The sequence below is a fragment of the Argopecten irradians genome, chromosome 5, assembly GCF_041381155.1.
Source record: "Argopecten irradians isolate NY chromosome 5, Ai_NY, whole genome shotgun sequence".
NCBI lineage: Eukaryota > Metazoa > Mollusca > Bivalvia > Pectinida > Pectinidae > Argopecten > Argopecten irradians.
Genome location: NC_091138.1, coordinates 20,189,303 through 20,203,319, shown reverse-complemented (window position 1 = coordinate 20,203,319; position 14,017 = coordinate 20,189,303). Strand labels below are relative to the sequence as shown.

General features: G+C 38.1%; 2 protein-coding genes across 3 annotated transcripts in view; both read right to left on the bottom strand.

Moving 5' to 3' along the window:
* LOC138323163 (transient receptor potential cation channel subfamily M member-like 2) overlaps positions 1–3,317 on the bottom strand; it is a 36,389-nt gene extending 33,072 nt beyond the window's left edge. For both annotated transcript variants that reach the window (XM_069267571.1, XM_069267572.1), the window contains exon 1: positions 3,194–3,317. The gene's annotated coding sequence lies outside the window, so the exon portion shown is untranslated. The remainder of the gene's footprint in view (positions 1–3,193) is intronic.
* A 4,453-nt stretch (positions 3,318–7,770) lies between these two features.
* Positions 7,771–12,654, bottom strand: LOC138323161 (WD repeat-containing protein on Y chromosome-like). Its single transcript, XM_069267570.1, has 2 exons — positions 9,086–12,654; positions 7,771–8,426 (listed from the first exon to the last, which is right to left on the bottom strand). The coding sequence occupies exons 1-2, from the start codon at positions 12,566–12,568 to the stop codon at positions 8,070–8,072; spliced, it is 3,840 nt and encodes a 1,279-aa protein (XP_069123671.1). The 5' UTR covers positions 12,569–12,654; the 3' UTR covers positions 7,771–8,069.
* Between the last annotated feature and the right edge of the window lie 1,363 nt (positions 12,655–14,017).

The following is a 14,017-nucleotide window of genomic DNA, read 5'->3' as shown; positions in this document are numbered from 1 at the left end:
ACTGATACACATTCACAAGATTGATTTATAATTTAGGTGTCACTTTTAAATGAATTAAATCAGGCCAAGTTATTAAAAGTTACTCCTGAAATCAGACAGTATGATACATGATCTACAAAGATATAAGCATTGTAAAACGTTTTTAAAAACGTAACACTCACCCTTTATCAAAACATTCTGAACAGATTATGGTGCCAAAGAAGTCTCAAGGTCTAACAATGGGAACATTACATGTATTATAAGCTCAATGATAAATACTGTGGACACATATTACCGTAGAATACTTGCTTTAAGAATTGTGTATCTTTTGTAAAACTCTAGAGGCAAGCTCAAACATATTTTTTAAGTAAAAGATCAATACAATTTCAACTTTATCAGATATAATTATTCAGTAGTTACTGATGTAGAGAAAAAATTATTAGTATATTACACTTCTGACAACTTTCTGGAAAGTCTGTCATTTTTAGTTATCATTATTGTTATTACAGTTAAGTTCAGGTGATCAGAGATCTAGAAGGGTAAAGGAAATGGCATGGGAGGTGAACATTTATATTCATAACTTAATTGATTACTTCATATGTATGAAGATAGAATTTCAGATTCTATAAAAGATGATGACTCCAACTGTAAGAATTGTATAAATGTGTAAATAAAATAGAAACTTTACTAAGACTAATATTAAACAAAAGTATTTTAATCTGCATCTGGCTATTCTCTACTATAATGGTATGTGTATTGTATGCAGCCAAAAAGAATGCAACTGTTTTGAACAGAAACTTCTGTATGATACTACTGTTTCTTTTCAATAGGGTGTATGTATATGTGGGTATCTATATCCTATAAAACTAATATTTTTATCTCAGTTACATATTTCAATGGTGAAAATATTCATTACTAGTTTTCTGAGGATGGGCAAAGTACATGTAACATATTTTGATATCCAACTGTACATGTATATACGTAGCTCCAATTTATATGTTATTGTGTTGTTCAACTTACCGCAAACAGCCACATATCTGACATTTAATGTAGTGTAAATGCAATGATGCATCTCGGGACGACTAAGGTAATATTCCTGACAGATATGTTCGTTGTCAGGAGTGAAGGCAGATAATGATTATAGCAGTTCCTGCCAGGACGGAGTGAATTAAGGCAGTGTATATGATTATCTGTTTTACATATAGTAGTGCACAACTGATGTCAAAAAGTTATATTATACCCATGCATGCATGTACCCTACTAGCTACTGTTGTCCCACTAATAGTACTTTGATCACCAACTGTGATATCTTTTAGTGTACAGTAACTTTGGCATTGTCATTTTAACATTTCAATTCTTTCAACATTATGCTTTTAATTTTAGTACTTTGCAGATGTAGTGCTTTCATCATTGTGCTAGTCATGTCAGTAGATTAGTCTGCTTTTACTGCTGCATACCAGCTTTGAACATCAGAAACTATTTTAAACCCTGCTGTGCATTGACATGCTTTTAACCTTTAATAGCTCAATGTGCATGTGATGATGGACTATATATATAGTTATTTTATTCTGGTTTTACCAACATTTTTAAAACCTGAACTACTATCCAGGATACAGTATGCGACTTTAAGCACTAGTCCGATGCCCATGAACGAATGGACTAGTGACTCCCCCCATTCGATTAATATTGTTAAATGCTACATTTCAAAGAGGGGTGGTCAATTACATTTTCAACAAATTTTGATTGCATTCTATGTGATTATTTCAGTCTGGATGCATCATTTTGTGAGATTTTGTGTTCACAAAAGCTGCTCCAGACTGTAATTTGGGTAAAAAAGTGTAAACTGATCATGACTGAATATGCGGCTGTGTATTTACTTTGGACTAGTGATTAAATAGTCGGACTAGTAAAATTTTGGGATTTACTGGTCCAAATGACTTGCAGCGAAAAAAACTAGCATCGCAGACTGGGATATCTGACAGCTCCTAATCGAAAGGAGGGCAAAAACCTACAAGATAATTAAGACAAGGTGCAGAAAAGAAATTTCACTTCTGAGTGAAAGTCAGTCAAAAGTAGGGCTGTTATGAGTACCTGGTTACGGGTCGGGTTGGGATGTAAACGGGTCAAAAAATGTGTACCCGGGTACCCGTCAAAATAGGACAATTCATCTCGATGTACGTACACAAGTCTCGAACTTATATTAAAAGTATTACAAAATCCAACTCATTTGTTTTGTTTTCACTCACTAAGGATGACACCTTATCTTTTCACAACATTTTCACATCCAACATTGTTCCAATTTTTATTTCTCATGACTGTCTTTTGATGCGAGAACAATCTACTTGACGGACATGTGCACTTAAATAGATCACACTATAGTCATATCCGATAACACAGAGGCCGTCCGAAAGAAGACTATGTCACATGACCGGAAGGTTTCTAGCTGTGCAAAAACATTTGCACTCAAACTGGTTTATGCTACAGACACGCTGGTTATAGACTGACACTTTACGGCAGCTCATTAGCAATTATGAATGTCCAACAGAAATGAAGTAGACAATTAACGACTGAAGCTATCTTTAATGAACTCCCATATGATTTCATCAAATCTCCGTCGATCAATGATCTTCCCGAACAGCAAACATAACGTAACCCAATTCGTTACAAAAGCAGTAGATCTGTGACGAGTACCCAGGTACAGGTCGGGTACTAAAATTCGGGTACCCAGGGACAAAATTTAGTACTTGTGACAGCCCTAGTCAAAAGTGAATTATATTTTTCCGTTACAACAGTAGCTACATGTAGGTACCCCACCTTATTATATCTACAACAATATACAACCTCCATACTAGTGAGTACAAGCACCAGTCAAATCCATGGATTGTAATGTACATCTTTGTAGCTCATGCTGCAGGTAGCCTAAATCTGCTGTAAATACATCTGTAGGCCTAAGCTTAGTCATTATTTGTATAAGTTTCCTATGCAATAATGATGATCGTCGGATTAATTACAGTACCAAACGACCAATAGACACTTGTCAGTGCCAGGACATGTGAGTTACAGGTATCGCCAGTATGTCTAACTTAAGGATTTAACAGGTTAGCAAAGGGACCCGTGTTCATGGATCTGCATATTTTACCTTCGTCGTGTATTGGCATAATTCAGCATTGATTTATTATTCTAAAGTGAAAAAATGATAATGTTGAGCACTTACACAATATTCACACCAAGTTCCGGAAGTGTCCTAATCCAATAATCCACGATAATATAACAAAATCGATATGTTGTTTATTATTTTGTTCCCAGGTGATGCCGCTTACGTTCTTGCAAATTATTATTTAGTGCTGCTTATGTCCTTACAAAATATAGTCTGTTTCATAAAACAGCTTCTGCGACTGAAAAGACAAGGGAGATAACTTCTTATATTTCTTATTTATTCTTGTTTGACTAAAAGATCAAAAACAAAAGGTCAAGGTGGTCTGGCCCCAGTTTCATGAATATTCATAAAAGTTAAGGAAAGTTCACGAAATTAGGTCATGTAGGAGTGCAGAGTGGATGTGATAGGGATTACCTGAGAGGGAACATGATTACAGCTTCATTCAGCAAGAGCAAAATCATTTTGTATGTACTTTTGTTTTAATAGGACACATTTTTACACAATTCAACTTCAGGTTTTTGTTCAGATGATTATCGTTTTTGCTCTGTCGGCGGTGGAGCTATATACTGCCAGGGGCGTAAGAAGCGGGGGGGGGGGGGGGGGGGGGGGCGGGAGTTGCCCCCCCCCCCGTTCCCCAGGACGGGGGGGGGGGCAAACATGTCTTTTTTTTGCCCCCCCCCCCCCCCCCCCATTTTCGCCGACTGAAATGTTCTAAAAATACATATTTGAAAGAAAAAAGGGTCCTCCTGCACTTTTTTCGTACTTCATTCTAAAAAAAATTCCGCTGCGCGGCGCATTTCCTAAAACGTTCAAGCACATAATGTTCAAACCTTTAATAGTAGAAATTCAATACACATGAACTACACTAAAAATGTCCATTAAGGGATTCTACGTACTACATTTGTATTTCAAAAAATGTCTCTTAAAAGATTACTTTGTTTATATGTCTTGACAAGACAATTAATTCATTATTATTTTAAGTTACAAAACAATGGTGTGAAGCCGGTATGTTCAGATCGAGCAGGGTTGCACTATGATATGACGACACAATTATCACAATTATCATTTCTAAATGCAGGTTACTTTAAATCGAAAAATTACCATGGTAAGAACGCTTTAAAATCATTAAAATACATCGTAAAACTCATCTCAGCAATTCTAAATCGTATTTTTTTTCTCGGGGGAGACCCCCGGACCCCCCAAACACCAAAATCTTGCACCTTCGGGCGCTCGCAAATTCATCAAAATGCATCATAAAACTCATCTTAGCCATTCTAAATCGTAATATTTTTCCCGGGTGAGACCCCCGAATCCCTCAAACACCAAAATCACGCGCTTTCGGGCGCTCGCAAAATCATCAAAATACATTGTAAAACTCATCTCAGCCATTCTAAATCGTAATATTTTTCCCGGAGTCGACCCCCAGACCCCAAAATCTCGCGCCTTCGGCGCTCACACGCTAATTTGGCCAATTTGCGTATTCGTTAATTTCCTTTTAGCACCCCACTGTCTATAAATGTGTTCAAGGATTATATTTAATGATATATGAAAAAAGTATATAAAGTATATATGATTGTGTGTTGAATTAATCTCCTCCTGTAGGTGCGGCGAGGGGGGGGGGGGTTACAAAATATTGAGGACCTTTGCCCCCCATTACGTTTCATCTTCCTACGCCACTGACTGCGTTGGCTGGAAAAGGACTGCAAAAAGAAAATATCTATCAATTATGGACATTTGTTGAGGTCCATATGGTGTTATAACACCTTGGTAGAATTTAAAATAATGACATCGTGTTAGATTCTACACCTATGTAGTTTCTTTGACAATTGTCAACAGAATTATCGATTTATATGTTACAGAAAGAACGATGTTGACAGGCCTAGGACGACGATACATGTATACTATATCAGTATCGAACCTCACGTGACTATGTATTAACCAACGAGAATAGAGAAAAATCATAGCATACCTTATAATATTAAGTTCGAATGCAATACTTTTGCGCGTGAATAACGTTGTTTGCGAACGCAAGAACTATTGCGCGTGAACGTAATATTGCGTGCGAACGTGTGTTTTTGTGTTTAAACATTTCGTTCAAGTGCAGTAATTTTTGCGTTTGCACGCAACACCTGCAATAGTATTGGGTTGGCACGTTAAAGATGCTCCACTGCCGACAGAGCATAAACGATACTCATTATTAATTGAACAATTGTGTTTAATTGTGTATATATGTCTAATTAACACAAAAAATAATATGATATAATTCATTTTGCTTTTGGTGCATGCGCAATCAATAGTTTATTCCATATAGGATATAGTGTCACGGATTTTACTATCTTGTACGTACAAGATAGTATAATGTTGAAACTCTCGGTATTAAAGGCTGTGTTTACTGTCACAATAGCATCGCATTTGTTTAAGCCAAATGGACGGCCTCTATGTTCCCGCCGTCGTCCTAAATACCGCGCGGTCATTGACTATCACTGCGCCAGACGGCAAAACAGCGAATTTACTCTCCACTGTTTTCATATATTACGCAGGAAATCTTGCATATGTTTGGTGTCGTAACCTTATTTTAGGCCATCGGTACGCATTTTCTGATGTTATTAATGTTTTTTAAGAAACCTTTATAAACCTTTATATTTTGCTCCGGAAAGGTAATGGGCCTTTAAAGGCCCACTACTTTTCGGGAGCAAAACATAAAGGTTTCTTAAAAACATTAATTAAATAAGAAAATATATACCGATGGCCTAAGATGAGCTTACAACACCAAACATCTGCAAGATTTTCTGTGTAATATATGATAACGGTGGAGAGTCATTTCGCTGTTTTGCCGTCTGACGTAGTGATAATCAACTACCGCGCGGTATTTAGGACGACGGCGGGAAACATAAGACGACCCGCGTTATGAAAATTAAAATTTTATTTATTTTAATCAAATTGTTCAGAAGGTGATGATACGTGTAGTATTAACGGTAAGTTAATAACTTTTGCGACTCTACAAAATTATCGATATCGTTTTATATTCCCATTTTAAAAATTAAAAGCCGTTTCGGAAAGGCAGAGGGCCTTTAAGGGCCAACATAATAGCTATAAGGGACTTTAACAGATGGTGTGTTATTTTTTCCCTCCTGTATTCAACACAGAAGCTGAAGTAAATATGAACTGATGTTGATGAAACTCTGTATGCAATGAGGTCTTGGATGAATTTGCATACTGGAACAATTTATCATAACTGACATATGGTTGTTATTTTTCTTTCTAATTTTATCATCCTATGGTCAGGTGACCTAAAAATTTAAGCCATTTGGACCCCACTGGGTTCCATCCCTCAGCCTTTGGGGATGAGACATGGTCAAAATGACATAATAGCAAAATGTCCTCTTGTGGTTATAATGTTAATCAAAAGTTTGAACAATTTCCAGTAGAAAATAAACAAAATATACCCAAGAAGTATTCAATATAAACTATAGCAAACTTAGCCTCCTCCCCAGGGGCAAACAAAGAGGCCAAGGGTTATAAAATTCACAATTCTGATAAAGCACCACAATATCTTTAGAACACAAGGTCCAATAATAGCATTATTACAAAGGACATGAACTCTATAATATAGTTACCGTCGAAAAATTCCCTTTTTCAAACTCATCCTAGATCTTGTTGATATAAGGCTACATACAGAGTTTTATCAAAATCAGTTCACATTTACCAAAGTTATCTTGTTCACAAGCACAATGATAAAATTAGAACAAAAGGCAATAACTTTTACGTTACTGTCGAATTATTCCCATTTTTGAACTCGTACGAAATCTTGTTGATATAAGGCTACATACAAAGTTTCATCAACCTCGGTTAACATTTACTCAAGTCATCATGTTCACAAAGTAAAGTTAACGCACGATGGACAATAGGCTATTGCAGTAGGTCACTATGACGTATGGTCAGGTGACCTAAAAATAGTAACAGTGACCTTGACCTTGACCTGGCAATCCTGAAACTGTATCTTGTCGAAAATATTATGGTCCTTTAAATTTGTGTGAAGTTTGATCAAAATCACTCAAGGAATGAAGCCGCTAGAGCACTGAAAAGGATTTTCTAAGAATAGTAACGGTGACCTTGACCTTGACCCTGCCACCTTGAAACTCAAACTTTTTCAGTCCTTTGTATTTGTGTGCAGTTTTGATCAATTTGATCAAAATAACTCAAGGAATGAAGCCGCTAGAGTGCTGACAAAGAAATTATCTAAAAATATTAACAGTGACCTTTGTCTGGCAATCTTCACACTCAAACTTGTCCGAGATATTATGATCTTTTGTCTATGTGTGAAGTGTGATCAAAATCACTCAAGGAATGAAGCCGCTAGAGTGCTGATAGGGATTTTCTAAAAATAGTAGCAGTGACCTTGAACTTGACCCAGCAACCCTGAAACTCAAAGACGTCCGAGATCTTGTTAATATTAAGCTACATACAAAGTTTCATCAATCTAGGTTAACATTTACTCAAATTATCGTGTTCACAACAAAAAGTTAACGCACGACGGATGACGCACGACGGTCAAAAGGCTATCGCAATAGGTCACCATGACCTATGGTCAGGTGACCTAAAAATGGGGAAAAACACCACGAACTACCCTTATAAGACACTATTTATATAATTGATATGCATACATGTATATATAAACTTCATTATAAATAAAGCAAAGATAAAGTATAAATAAGTCAGTAATATGCTTTATAAAACATCTGCATGTAAATGGTTATATAAAATGATAAAATATTTAGATGTGCCTTTTATCAAACTTAGAAATAACATATAAGTCTTATAAAAATTGTAGACCTATAAAATTCATTCAAAAGTTTCCGTAAAAGCATAGCATATATATGAACAGACACCAACAATTCACGGTGCTAGATCATTTGGTCAATGAATTAAAATTTCATGAACTTGATTCTGAATCCAAAGACGTTTTCGACACCTCAAGTTTCACATCAGACATAATCGGGCTGGATGAGAAATTCGCATTAGGATCCGACAATTTGTCCTGCATGTGATTGTAGAGTTTCTTTACCCTACTTGGTTTCACATGGTACCGAGGAGAGGGCACCTTATTTCCGCTGGTAGTTATTTTATTGACAACTGTGACGAGAGCAGGTGGATGAGTTTCTTTCCTCTTCACTCCGCGCATTTTGTCTCGTACATTAGCGCCATATTTTCTTACTTTCATGTCATCCGTAGGTTGATATTGGTCCACGGGTGATAACTCCACAAAAGGTAAGGAATGGAACACGGCCAACTGAAACAAAAATTACCATTAGTTTATTATTCTAACTTAAATGTTTACGTTACAAAATAACAATTGCACGATTTCCATCCTAGATGACATTGTATTTGACGACAACATCCATGATCATGAGAGAATAAATGTGTTATAAAAGACCAGCGGACTATGGATCATTCTGTTTTCATTTACTTTCTGATTGGCAGATGATTTTTTCAGCGGTGAGAAAACCCTACGTTATCATATATAACGTTAAAAAAGGGACGTCGACGTTGCGTATTTGTTAAGAAAAAAACCATAATCCTTTGGAAAATCAATGGACTCGTAATCATAAATTAAAAGTATTTATGTTATCAAGTAGCCCGAAAAATCAATTATAAGTATTGATGTAACTATTTTTAACTTCATCGTGTAATGAAATAAATTTTGTCTGCGAACCTTTGTAAGAATCTGCTATGCGGATTCACAAAGTTTCCAAACAAAATTTCTTTCATACCCCGATGAAGTAAAAAAAAAAATAGCTGACATCAGTGCTTAAGTGTATCAATGGAACTAGCGTCCAACGTTTAAGAAGGGGCAGATAATTGATGATGCTGTTACTGTTTGCCTTACGCATATTGAAGTATCAAAAGCACTTACCGATCACTAATTAGTAAGATAACTACTCTACTTACCGAAGAAGATGTCTCTATCATCTTTGGCAGAGATGGAGGAAGCTTGTGGCGGGTTTTTCGTTTGTACGATTTTCCTAATATGGCACTTGAATTGAGTTTTTTCTCTACCAAATCGTCTTGGAATTGAACTTCTTCTTGGACAGCTTGCTCTTCAACTTGTGTTTCTACGCGCGGTATTCCAACTTTTCTCATTTTTACCAGTAGATTCCTCCATTTAGGTGCTTTACCTTGGTTTAACACCTTCAAAGTTCTGGCAGAGCCAGTTCGCTTCAGATCTCTCGGAATCCGCGAGTTTTCCTCCGATATCTTTGGCGTTAAGGTAGGTTTCAGTGGACCCCACCTTTCTCCGAATGTTCCAATATATTGGCCACTTAGTGTCCACAGTCGTATCGAGCAGTCAGCACTGCAAGTACAAATGAACTGAAATTCGTCAATAAAGACGACACTGTTGACTACCTTTGCGTGGACCTTGAAGGAATTCACAAGAAGGGGCCACTGTACAGTTCTCCTAGGATTGCTATTTAATGGCGGTGGTCTGTTAAGTATACCTTCTGGTCGCGGTTCTTTGGAGTTGAAGCTAGAAGGGGTTACTCTCGGGTTGTGTCCCTCAATTGACATAAAGATGAAGATCTCGAATAATTCCTTCCATCGCGCGGCGCGCTGATGTGGCGTATGTCTGTCCTTGATGCAATATTCGGTAATGTCCCAGACTTTAAGATACCCGATGGTGTCTGCTGTTATCAGGTATTTATTCTCTCTGTCCGTAGCAATTGCATGGACACCCTCTCCCACTTTCTGTGCAGCGTTGAACTGGCCCAAAAGACCTCCCTCGTGATGCATTGACCACGCTCTAACCCATCCTTCTGCACCGCTGCAGAAAAGGACGGCGGTTTCCTTATCAAGATTATCCCTACTTTCCAAGAAAATCATCTTTTCTACAGCTGCCTCGTAGCTTTTACAGATTTCGTCATAACCAGCCCGGCCAGTATTGGGTGCTGGTTGGTCGGAGTTAGGAGTTGGAGAGTAGAACTGCTCGTCAAATAGTGGTAGAAGGGGGTGATCACAAGGCGTTTCCGTCCGACAGAACTGCTTCGAAAGTCTGCTTCCGTTTCTACTATTATTATCGCGTACCTTGCTCAGAAGTCCAACGCCTGCTCTGATGCCCTTCATGGAGGAACGCTGCTTAGATTTCAGTTTCCCTGCACCGTCGTCTGCATCTTCTTCGATAATGTAAAATTTCTTTTCCTCTTCTTCGTCTTTCGTATATTTGAATTTCTTGTTGTTTTCTGTAGACGGCTTTGTGCCCTTGAATGCATTTAAAGTGCAGTATGCCTGACCTGTATCACGTGACCATATAACAATATCTCCGTCATATGATCCTGTTGCTATGATGTTTGGTCCAGTGTACGACATGCAAATAATGTCTTCATTGTGTTTGACCTTCCATTCTTTACGGTACTCTTCACCGCCTCCGTCGATGTAAACATATACAGCACGACTCCAACCCGTGACATAGATACGATGTCGCGTGCTCACGAGACCTGTCACATCTAGACCTCCTGGAATATTGAAGGTCTGCAAACAAGCGCCATTATTGAAGTTCCAAACCTTGACGCTGCCGTCTCGTGCTCCGGTGATGAGTCGTCTTTCTGGACCGTCAAATGTCATAGCTGAAATTTCGATCGGTATATCAACCCCTCTTTCTGTGCGTTTATGGGCGTTTATGAACTGCATGACCTTTTCTCCAGTTCTCACATCCCATACGCTAACGACCGAATCATAACATGCACTCACCACGAATCGGAATGTTCTGTTATAGAGAGCTGCGAATATTGGCTTGTTGTGTGAAGTCACTTCTATTCTGTTTTCTTCTTCAAAATGCTTCTCCAGCATTGCTATCTGGTTGGTGCCCAGTAGAAGTGTCTGCGTTACGGGGTTGAAGCAGATGGTGGAAATCGAAAACGGGCCCAGCTTTACAACTCGCCCGCTTAGTTGCTGAATGCATGTCTGGTCCTTCATGTCGAAGACGCGGATACTCTTGCCTTTGTCGATACTGAAAATCTGGTTCTTGGACGAGTTGATGATCACGTGCGTTATCGGTTTCGAGTGTCCTTTCAATACCACAATGGCCTTGCTGTTGACATACGGGTTCCACACACGGACAAGGTAGTCCATGCCACCGGTAACTATGATGTTGTTGTGGGGACAGTAGTCAAAACTCAGAATTCCCTTGTTGACCTTGAACACAGAAGAAATCTTCTTCTTTTCTATGTCTGCTAGGTAAAGGGAATTGTTAGTGCTTTGGCAGCACGACACAACACAGTCTAACTCTGGAATGTAACCGATCTGAGAAACCCAATCATCGTGAACACGATTGAATTTGTATGCTCTCGCTCCAATAAAAAATCCTCTTATCACTTCCGGTAAACTGACTTTCTTGTACAAATCTTTACCCGCGACTGCTCCGAAAGGACCTCCCCGCAATGACGAGTCAAACTTGACAGCAAATGTGTTTCCTGCGGTATCTCCCCACAGCAGAACTGCGTAGTTCAAGTCTCGCATGTTAGCCCAAAAGTACATTGTCGTTATACAGTTCTCAATTCCCACTATGTGGTATTTCTTGATGAATTTATTTGCCTGAAGATCGAAGATGATGATATCGCGATCGGTGGATGTGACAGCTATCATATTCACATTGTACATACAAACCATATCGGTCAGCCATGGCTGCGTGGCACGGTCCATGCCTGAATGTGTATTGAAACTGCGGATACGCTTCATTTTCAACGTCCAAAATATCAGGATGCCTTCCTTGCTTAGAGTGACATATCGACCGTTTGAATAATCTATCGAATCCTTAGGTACGGCACGTTTCTGTATAGACGGAAGAAACGCTATCCGAACTATAACATCGCGATGTCTGGAGGGAACGTCTCGGGTTTCTACCGGAAATGGTTTCTCTCTCATCATTTCTATCATTTGGTTCTTTTCTTGGTATTCCATGAGATTGTACGTGACATATTCCTCCCAATCGACTACTCCGTCACAGTTGGCATCCACTTTCATAAACAACGTTTCTATTTCTTCCTCAGTTAGATTGACGCCAACTGTATTTTTTATGGCAGATCTGAATTCCTCAGGTTCCAATCCAGCTTCTTCATCTGTATCCGCTTTCTCGAATATTTCTTGCAATCTCGCATATTTTATTTCTGCCGCGATTTTATCCGGATTGAAATCCTCCTTATTATGTTTTGAATTTCCCTTTGATTTCTCTATATCAGTATATGCACTTTCGTCGTCGAGTCTCCTTACCGATCTTTGTGACGAAGTCCCTTTAGCTACCGAGTGGATTCTAGGTAACTTTAGACCACTCTTCGAGCCCGTGTGTGGTATCAAAATACTTTGTCTGTAGTATCGCGACTCCCTCCTCCGCCTTAGAGCAGGGTTCAGTTCTGGCGGAAGAACGGGCTCTGCTGAGGACATCTTGAACTGACTTACAGACGACGGTCAGAGTATCGCGGCCTCAACGTCTCCATTTTGTCTGTTGTCATGGCATGTTGGAATGACGTCTTAACCTGGGTGTATTATGACGTCACAATCACGATTATGGTCAAACGATGCCGCACCGATTCATGATCGTCAGTATGCAATTTTAATCCTTTTTAAAAAAGGAAAGGACATATTTACTTCTGTTTTTACTCTTATGATAATGTAGATACATGTCTTTCAATGGTTTACAGTTATAGTTGAATTGATATCAACCAGAAAACTTGACCTACAAATCTACATAATTTTGTATCTTTTCTTAAATCGGCATTCTAGTTAATTTCCTTTGTATGAACTCATTTACAAGACACAATAACTGCTAGCGCTCTTCTAAATTTCTCAGCTACGAAAATCATTACTAGTATTGTCAGAAACTTCTGGTGCAAGATGCTTACAGAAAAAAGTCTAATACTGGTATACATGTACAGTGTTTGTAGAATTCTTCTTGTTTTACCTTTCACTGTGCAAATAAACATGTGCTCACTTAAAAAAAACTATGTTAAAGTTCTTACTTACACGCACACAATATAAAGGATACGCATGCATTGCTCTTTCCGTTGTGGTTTTTAATAAATGTAATAAAACGGGTTTATTTAACCGACTTAACACTATAGGGTCGTCTTCGGTTCGACCGTTTTTAAAGTCGTTATCTCAAATAGATCTAGATACAGGCCTGAGAGAGCGGCTTTGTCAAGGCTCTTTTTAACACAATATAAAATCCCCAGATCCGTCTTTCAGCCAGATCATACCATTCAAACCGTATAATCGAAAACCTTGTTCTTGCCAATGCTTTTTTTTTTTTTTTTTTTTTTTTTTTTTATTTGGACGACTTTCCATGTAGTCCTCAAAAGCAACCACTTTCGATTAACCGCTTTCGATTTTATAATCGTTATAAAGTTATACAAGATCCAATCGTGTGGTGTGGTTTTAACGCTTATAAATTCTACATGCAGTGTATAAATGTATAACCAGGATATTTCTGATATAGGGAGCCTCGTTCTTTATCTGTCTTTACTTTTTTATGATTAGACTGATGGGGAAGACTATATAGTTGAATATTCCAAATAAAATCATGGTTGTCTGAAGTCGGATATCTTATATATATATGCCACAGGGATAAGTTCGTGCAGTTACAATTTATATAATTTGGCCGGACCCATCTGATTATCCGCCATAGGCTTTTTGAGGATCTAGAAAAATATACACTACGGTGTGATTTTTACCTATTTTTTAATCTAGACTCCAAAAACGTCAAATATAAAAACCCGGTGGGTCCAAATACAGTATGTCATATGGCCCTAACGTCACGCTTCCCGAATTGATACACTTTTGAAATATGTGATACAGAATTTTCAGTTAACATTACAAATTTACAATAACTGTTCT